The 10000-nt window shown below is 39.1% G+C and overlaps 1 protein-coding gene across 1 annotated transcript; it reads right to left on the minus strand.

Annotated features, from left to right (window-relative positions):
- Positions 1-1634: 1634 nt before the first annotated feature.
- Positions 1635-8809, minus strand: LOC138021814 (uncharacterized). The gene is made up of 4 exons (XM_068868831.1): positions 8444-8809; positions 6576-6668; positions 1856-1936; positions 1635-1760 (listed from the first exon to the last, which is right to left on the minus strand). Exons 1-4 carry the CDS (start codon positions 8538-8540, stop codon positions 1648-1650), a joined length of 384 nt encoding a protein of 127 aa, XP_068724932.1. The 5' UTR covers positions 8541-8809; the 3' UTR covers positions 1635-1647.
- Positions 8810-10000: the final 1191 nt, after the last annotated feature.

The raw sequence follows: 10000 nt of genomic DNA on the forward strand, positions 1-10000 counted from the left end.
AAAGCATTGTGAATGAGTCCTGAAAAGCACCGACGAGGAGAGACTAATAACTTCACTTCACTTCACTTCACACTATATGAGTGAGACGACGATAGGTTTGGATTGCAGCATCAGACAACTCAATTGACTGGATGAACATTATCAACCCAAAGAGACTTCTTTCTTTTAAGACTTAACAGAAACACAATATTACAGAAATATTATTAGAAATAGACCGAGGTTCCTGGTAAGATTTATCATCCACATGAAAACAATTTAGGTCTGTTTGAGAAGTAAACCATTTTTCACAGCACCCAATGGCATCACTTGTCAACTGCATTCAGACTATTTTCGTTCAGTTGGATGACTGGGGGTAAGTCTGTCCCTTGACGTCTAGACCACTTTCATAAATGGTGACTGACTTTACGTTCTTTTGTATTTATGCTAATTTGACCAACTACCCACATTTTGAACCAAATATTCTTTTGAAATTTGCACGTCGTTACGAGGCCAGAAAGGCTTATAAGCATTAAAAACAAGACAATATTTGATTTGACTGCCATTATGAACGAGGTCTATTACTTATGTCTTCTTGAAACTGATTGTGATTGTGGAAAGATCGAAAAGATCACAAGCTCTTGCCAGGCTGTCCATTAGTCGTTGGAGTGCAACCTCACTGTGGGCAGGAAGTGCTGCATCATCAGCAAACAACTAAAAGTGCTCGGATTACAGGGGGAAACAGCGAGGCACCAGATATTTTTCGTAATTTTCTTCTTATAGCAATGAGTAACTTACTCGAATCTTTTGTCATATTCGCGAGTTTATTAAGCAATGAATTTGTGTATAAGCCCTGAGCATGTTGCAAGAGAAAGTGAAATTATAGACAAAGGGTTACTCAGGATTGATGTAGAAATGCGGATCATAACGGCCTCACATACCATCCCGATTTCCTTCGTTACCCCCCGACAACACGTTCTCTTTGGCACGCTCCTCGCTCATTTTTTCTGAAATGTTCATTCGTGGTGTCAGGTTGTACGTTTCTATTTATTACATAATCGTTAAAGTATGATCGATGACAAAATGGCACTTTGGAAGCATTACAGACTAATTGGCTCTGTAAGTGCTGAAGTCCGATCTCGCCCAAAGGTCGCATTTGAATATGTAAATAATATGAAAATAATATGTAAAAAATGCGGTATATAAATTCATTACCATTACCATTACTATCAACAGACCTACGATTACCCTTCGCGTAACCTCTCGTCCATGAAAAATTTCAAATTCTAATTCGCGTTTTTGAACAATAAAACAACCGTTTTGCATCAGATTTCCACAACGCAAAGATGATCTGCCTCTTGCGGAACGTGTTAGATGTGATTGTTTGTCAGCTTAAATCCATCATTTTTCTTCAGATTTCGCAACATGTTAACCACACTCTTGGTGCCGAAATAATCAAGCTTTTTCTCCGGAGAAGAACGGTGTTTCAAAAAAATGTAACTGATGTTCCTCTTAAATTAACATAATGTAGTAAGCACTATGTGACGGAAACAGTTTAGAAGTATCCAGTGAGTTCAGTAAATCAGTAAACCCGTAAAATGATGTTCAGTTTTGGGGGTCAGTGGATTATATTTTGTGTTCTTAGTTGTTAGTTTACGAAGTAGACGCACATCACCGCCTTTCACTTTCAGATACCTTTTGAGCTCTGAGTCTGATAAGTCCACCTGATCCACCCGAACAAGGAGCTGAAGCGCTACTTTGAGCTGATGCTATAATGGACGCATCTGAAAAGGTAAGGATAAACATAACAGTCCGTATGTGAATATTGACTTTTCTACTACGCATACAGCTTATAACTTATTTGACAACAGGTTCATACTTATGCTGATCGATTTCTTGTCCGATACAAGTTCGATTGCTCCTCCACCAGCCACACTCCCTTGAACGTTAATACAGGAACCTAAGGTTAAAAAAGATAGGAAAATCATCAGAATTAAATCAATCAGTTTGAATTTGGACTCAGGAAATAATTAACAAGAATAAAAAGCAGATTTTGCCAAGGCTAAAATCAACCAACAAAATCAATAATTATTGTAGAATAGAAAAGTGATCCTCGCTCTCATTTGGAAAATTTAAGCAATTTCCTCTCATAGACACCTGAAAAATTCAGGTGGTTTCAATGGGATTTGAACCTATGCCCTCTGGGATGCTGATGCCAACTGAGATATGAAGCCACTCAGTCAGTTGGGAGCAGGTCAATTCGTTAGGCTCATTTGTTCTCGTGAAAGAACTCGATGCATGAAATATAATATACATATCTTTATGGCGGAGCTCCATGAGTAAGAAATTTTGGGAAATCTATCGATGCGAGAAATTTTGGTTATGATGTAACGTACATCTGCCTATGACGTCAGGTAAGTCACGTTCATTTAAAGCTTCTCGTGGAAACTTAAAGCTAGCACGCGTGCCACATCTGCAACTTTATTTCGTTGGTTTCTCCCTTCAAACAGTTTTCCACACTGGGAAGTGATTGTAGGGCACCCAAACGTTTTTTCTAAGAATTTCTCTCAGTTTTCTCTGTGACTTGCCTACTAGTTTATTCGAGAATGGCGCTCGTGTCATCGGAAGAAAAGAATGTTCGTGACCAATTGCGGTTTATGTCATGCTTTCATGACGGAAAGCTGACATAATGTCTTTACATTCATATTGATCTTGAATTTGATTGTTGCTTGAATTGCATTCTAATTCAGTTATTGCTTGTTGACAACCGAATCATATGAAATAGTTGTAATATTCTTTCCCCATTTGACTGTCATGTTTTTCAATTTTTCAGCCATTATTACTGTTAATGCTTATACACAGCGTACGTGACGCATTTTGTTGTTTATTTCACAGTGTACTCCAAGAACGTCAAAGCATTATATCTTTTCAAAATATTTGTTAGGAAATAGGTTAGGTTGTCCATGTTTTTAGTATCATTATGAATAATAATTTATTACATAAACACCAATGAAATACAAAGTGAGCTTTCGCGCGAAAACGTGATATCTTCACACGTGAAAAGATCACTGTTGCTTTGGTTACATATAAAAATCGCTCCTTTCGATGCCTTTCGTGAAATGATTTAGTATTTCATTGGCGTTTATATAATAAATAAGATAAATAGGATCGTTTTGAAAAATATTTCACTCGTTCGCTGCGCTCACTCGTAAAATATTTTTCAACTCTCGAAGAGAAATTTCTTATCTCTGCGCGGCCATGTAATATCCTCTATGTATGGTTACTACCTTATCTTTTTTCCTGACCACAAGATTAAGATCGTTGTCATAAATGTACCGTTCTTTTGAATGTTGTTTGTTAATTCTTGTAAAATTCTGTTTACATTTCAAATCAACACTAACTACCCCAGACAAACATAAAACAAATAACCCATGTTAGTAACAAACCCAATTCTCACCCATGCCCATTTCTCCTAGGTTTACGGGGCAAAATCTTACACCACAATTGTCACCTTCACCAATACACCGCTGCCTCACCAACATAAAGCATTGCACAAAGAATCTCCGCCCTCCGCTCCTTTTGCTTAATAAGGCAAAACAAAACAAAAAAAGACAAACAAATCGCTCGCACTCTCTAACGTATCGTTACTTCTAGTTTAGATGAGACTCTTAGTTTTTTATTTTGTCGCTTATTTTTAAACTTGTTGAAGAAAAAGGCAAGGGAAGTCCGGACGGCTTATATCCTGACCGGTTCCGCTTTTGTAAGTTTACGGTGAAGTTTACAAGAGAATTAACTATTGTAGGGTAATGTGAAGTGCTGTTTTCTACCCATGTAAACCACGTGAGCGTTAGCCTACTAAAGCCCTGGCCAAACTATTAAACAAAGTTGGACTCAATGCTTCAACTTTGCTCGATCCAACATTGTTCGACCTTTTGGCCACCCTTGTTGGATAATGTTCATTCAACACTTTTTGTTCGATGAAGTGTTTGATGGAGTTTGCTTTTGATCAAACGTTGCGCCCAAAAATTCTGCTCGATTCAACAATATTGCGTGTTTCGCCGCTCTTCTAACAAAGTTGTGTCCTGAATGGAGTCAACTTCGCGCTGATAGCCAATCACGAACCGCTATCTTATTTTCAAGCCTAGGCTTCTGGCATTATTTGCAACAAAGATGGCTGACCAACAAGGATCAACAGCCAGAAACCTTGATCAGTGAGTATGAAGCAAGGCCATGTCTTTGGAACATACCTCGGACAGCGAGACTACAAAAAACAGCAAGGGACGCGGCACAGACGTCCATAGAATTTATTTACAGAATAACATAATTTATTATATAGATACTGACGAAATACTAGGGATTCTCCTTTTACTAAAAAATCATATCTTCACCGCGCGCAGTGAACATATCATTTTTACCTTTCACTTGTGAGAATATAGGTGTGGTCATGGTAACGAACACGATTAGTCAATAAAACGCGAGGTTCCTCGTCATTGGAAGATACTTTTGTGCTTTAATATAATTATTCTCTACTACATTAACATTTTTATTGCACAATTTTACATTATCATGATTTGCTTTTCATAACTTTCATATCTTGTTTCATGTTAGACAAAATGCGCGTTTTCGCAGTTGGTGACCACTTTTCCATCATTTCGAAAATGAGTAAAATAAGTTGTTTTAAATCTGGACATTTCATCAGTATCTATATAATAAACAGAACATTACATGGCCGCTTGGGGATACGAATTTTATCTTTTCGTGCTGAAAGTATACTTTCAAGGAAACCTTCTTCTTGCTATTCCTTGCATAACTCAGGGATTCCGGTTAACCATTTAGCTATGAATTTGTAGATTTAGTAAGATAATGGTTTGACACTGACTAGGTTTTTTGATGTTTCGTGCAAGACGTTTCGGCTGGTGCTTAAGCCTTCATCAGGTGCAATATAACGGTAGCACGCGTGAGTCAAAAAAACAGCACGTCGAGGGCGCGCTGGGGAAAATCCGCGTGCAGTTTCTTGAAAACGTAGCGCGAGACTTATGCGCATGCCAGAGACGTGCACACCTCTGGGATGGCGATGAAGGATGAGTGATAATTGTTGTCTCGCAGTACAGCCTTGACTCGCATCCTTTCTTCGCGTTTCCCCTTCTGTGTTGATGGTATGTTCTGTGCACTGCGTAGCAAGGTACTGACTACAGATCTCTTATGGCACATGGGGTGGTGAGAGTTGAGGTCGAGATAGCAGTTTGTGTGGGTTGGCTTTCTGTAGACATTCACCCCAAGCTGCGTACCCCTCCTTGTGGTGATGGTGTCCACAAAAAGGTAGTCCCCGTTTGTAATGGATGTTGTTGTGTTTAAAGTAGTTGTGGTTGAGAACAAATTCTAACAGCCTCATGATGTTGCTGATGGACATATTTGTGCGTTCCGCCAGATCCTGATCCTTTTGGAGCCTCTCGTTGACAATGGTTAGAGCTATAGATCCACGGGAATGGAAGTGAATAACGATTTAACGTCAAAAGAGACCACCCCTAAGTGGTTGTTCCGTTATGTGGACGACGCGTTATGCTTGATCAGTGGGTCGCTTTATGTCCCCTTAATCAAAATCGCCCTGTTTGGAGATTTCTGGTTCAATAGCATTTAGAATTTCTGCAAATTGATCCGAGCTCATTCTCATCATCTCCTAAACGCAGATCTATGTTGCAGTGAATATACCCTTTTCTACACGTTCTCTTAACCATTTTTTTGGATTTTCCTCGTTTAAATCCGTCATTTCCGTCCTCAAACGGCTCCAGCAACACAAGCGCTACGAGCGGTTTTCGTTTCAGTGTTAGCGTCATATTTATAAATTTAGCGCCAACTTGAACTTGAATGATTTTCGTGAAGCAATGTCGGATAGTGTTTTGCCACTACCTCAACATTTACATCCAAAAACGTTGCATGTTGGATCCAACTTTGTTTGATAGTTTGGCCAGGGCTTAATATAACGGCTGCCAAGTTGTGAGCAGGTCAGTTTGTTGGGCTCATGTGTTCCCGTGAAAGGACTCCATGAGGGTAATGTTTGTTTATATTTATACATAATAAACTGCTTAAATTGTCCAAATAAGTGCGAAACCTCAAACCCCGTTGAAGTCCTGAATTTTTCAGGCTTCTCTGCGCCATAAGCCATTTTCGAAATATTCAGCTCGATAGTGAGGCAGTGAGGACAAAAGCAATAGAAACACGTGGGAGTGAATGTAAAAAATATTTACATATCATCCACTTTCCTTTGTCTTTGTCCTCTCTTTCGAGCTGAATTTTAATATATCGAAAAAGGCCTATTGTTAAAATTGCGTTCATAACTGCGAGGATCATAGCTGACTTGAGAGATTTTATTCTTAAGATGTAAGCATTTTATCATTGACATTTGCTAGTTTCATCCTTTTTTCTCACAGCTATGGTAAAATCTTGGAGGCTCTTGACTTGCTTATTTTAGCTGTTTTTTCCTTTCATGAAGAACAGAAAATGAACAAAAGTTACCTCACCTGCGCTTCCTCCGTGCAATGATGCCAAGTTTTCCTTATCGTATTCTGGACCCACCACAATATCGTCATCTTTAATTGTACCTTTTGACGCTTTTCCTCCATGACTTGAACCAGGGGTACAGAAACTGGTGATAGGAATATTATTCTGTAGCCTCATAGTTCCAGGGCCTCCGCCTGTACATTGAAGAACGAGGTCGTTATGAGACTTTCTCTTTATTGTCATTTCCATTCACATGCACCTGTCTTGGCCTAAAGATAATTCATGTAACTCAAACATTCAGTTTACCAGAGGATCTTGACTGAGTAGCCAGTAAACGACTCACCGATGCGAGAAGACATTTGTGTGATTCTTAGCAAACTTAGCTGTGATCCCCGTCCGCTGTTGTCAATAGTAGCGGTCGAAATCTTGTGGGCTGCATCAGAAAACCCCAGATGACACTAAACCGCCGCACGGTTTATGGAAGACACAATAATTTTTTAAGCACCAGCAAACAAATTTCGAAAGGTGAGAAGAAAGACTCTAGCTTCTGAAACGTTGAGGCTAAGAAACCTTTGCATAAATAAAGGACATTACATACGAATTTTCTCTTGGCGTGCTCATGAGTTCTGTCACGAGTGAGTGCAGATGATACAAAAGCTTCGAAAAAAGTTATCATCTTGAAGGAGGCCGGGAATGTAATAGAAAATGTTGACAAATGCAAGGATAAAGAATCTATAAGCCATTTAACTGATTTTTTGAAATGAAATTTTAACTAACTACGCTAACGGCCGCACGGATTCGCGCGTGAACAAGATTTACTGATATTATTGTCTGACATGTCCGAAACTATGACGATAGCAATGACCAGTAGCATCTTCACTTTGAGCGAAGAAGTTATCAACGTTTACGAACAAAAAAACATCCATTCATCCATCTGTGAAATTGCGTCGACGAAGGAGACGTTTCCTAATTGAGTGGTTGAATGGGTGTTCTGTGTTTTCGCATGTTCCAAGCGCGAGAAATCGAAAAAGACGTTGTCGGTCGGTTCCAAATCTGCGCCATCTTGAAGCGTCACAACGTCACAGTCACAATAGCATCCAGCATTCCGAGCGTTTGTTTTGCGCCATTTTGAAAAGTCACAATAACATCCAGCATGCCGATGAATCATCCGAAAAAATTCGGGAAAAATCGGAGGCATTTCCGATCGACACGAAACATGGTCAGTAACGAGATATGACAATTCGTCAATCACTGGAAAGTTGTTAACGGAATCGGTTGAAATTACATCATTCTTTGACTTGCGAATGACGAAATGGCGTCCACGCAGGAGGGTGAAAAACAGGCAGTTTTCATCGCAATCGCGGAAAAAAATTACATAGAGAGTTTCTTTAGAGCCAAGTAAAAACATCTGGATGGTTTTTATGACAATTCTGAAGGGTAGTAATGTCAAATAAAGGTTTGTAGCGTCTCAGTTGTTGTGTTGTCGTATTAGTATTCCAAGTGGCGTGATCAAACGTTTGGTCGGAAACATGTTTTCCATTCTCAAAATTACCTCCAGATGTTCTTGTTTTCTGAGAAGATACTTTGCAATTCGGAGGAATTTTGAGAAAAGAACATCATGGTTTGACATCTGTTATCGCGTAACTCGATGCCCAAACTTGACCGTAATCTGTTGATCTTACGTCACGTCGCAAAAAAAAAATTATAAAATTTTCGCGGAACGGTCGATCTCTCTGAAATTTGAAAAGAAGATTGCCAACGAATGGAGAAAGAATCAGAAGTTTTATTTCAATGAAAACACCACAGGATTTCGTCCACAAGTAATTTCGAGTGAGACATTAACTCCCCATAACTCAGTCTAAGAGTAAAAGGATTAAGATTCTTTATGGGAACCGAGACAGGTCTAAGGCACGAAGGCGCCAAGGCACTATAATCTACGATTACTACTAGTAACTTGTTATATCCTTACCTCTGTAAAGATTGGCACCAATCACCTGATCAGCCTTTGATGTCTGTGTAAATCCACCCAGACATGTTGTATCGAGTACATATCTGTCACAAGTCATATCAATGTCAGTTTGAATCAGAATGTGGCCATTCTGACTTGTTACACTCAAAGCATACTTCCCATATACTCTAACAGCTGAGCCGTTTCTCAACTCAATGTCGTCACTGAACGTTGTGCTAGCAACAACATGGTCGCCAAATGAGGAGTTTCGTGTTTTCAAAGATGCATTGAAATTGCAGTCCTGAGTACAGTTAATTTTTTCAATGGACGGAACAGTGGTGTTGATCTCAAGTACTTCACCGCTGTTTAGGATGAGAAATCCAGCTGAGGAGAAAAAAGAAATAAGCGTCTTTTCAGAGAACTTTTAACCACATACAAAAGATTAAATATGGAATATACAGAGGAGAAAAACGGTAAAGAAATTGTGGGGGAGAAGCCCAAAAAAAGCTAAAAAAAATAGCTAATGAGTTGAACCAAAAGATACCACAGAAAACAACTTTCACAAAGGTGTTACCAACCCAAGATCTTCAACATACTAAAATACAAGGCATTGAACAATATTTTACAAGTTTGAAACAATTTTGCGCATGAGTAATTTTAAATACAATAATCTTTCTGAAAAAAGAAATGTTTTAAAAGAGGGCAGGAGCTTATGACTGGTTATGGGCTCCTAAGGGGGGTAAAGATTAAGAACAAAAGGAAAGAGAGTGTGAAACTTAGGACTTTGATAGGAAACAGAGAATTGCCTGATGACTGGCGTTGAGATTTAGAGAATTTTGGACTGAATTTGCGTTATGTCAAAAATCAAAGAAACTTGTTTGATTTCGACTCATTCTCTGCCAGTTATCTGCAGATAACGCGCAACTTCCCAAACGTGAAAACAAGTTAGTGTAACCAAATTTTCTTGACTTTACGATAAGCAGCAGCCTGCCGTATCCTGTTTGCCGTCTGCGGTATCACGCAAAGTGTTACGGCTCCTGGTTTAACCTCCTTTTTTGATTTTTGACAAAATGCAAACTAGTTTTTGATCTGTACGCGGTTTTCGCTTTTGATCAAGATTTGTTAATTTAGTGGTTTTGAGTGATTTTTTCCTGCGGTCTCGGGGTTTCTAATAAACTCCAAATGCCTTTTTTATCATATTCCTACAGAAAATTCCAAAAAACGCATGAGAGTTTCTTGTATAATATGCGTGTTTAACTGTTTAGGGTAAATTTACCGGTAGCCTGGGACCAGGCTCCGCAGTTGGGGTTATAGAGCGAAAAGGAACGTAGCGAAAAAAAATGTCGAGCGAATCTAGCCGAGTGGGTAACTGCGGAACGTTGTCCCACGCTAATTTACTGGCTAGTTTGGGCGGAATATATAAATGGCAAGTTGTAGATGTAGATGACAATCACTTTGGAAGAAAAGCAGAAGGGTAGGGAAGGAAACAATCTTTCTTTATGCGTGGTCTATCCACCACTTATTATTTTTGTAAAAGGTTTTGTGTAGTGTTTTTTATAAGTAATCGTAGGGTTTACA

This window comes from Montipora capricornis, chromosome 10, assembly GCF_036669925.1.
Source record: "Montipora capricornis isolate CH-2021 chromosome 10, ASM3666992v2, whole genome shotgun sequence".
NCBI lineage: Eukaryota > Metazoa > Cnidaria > Anthozoa > Scleractinia > Acroporidae > Montipora > Montipora capricornis.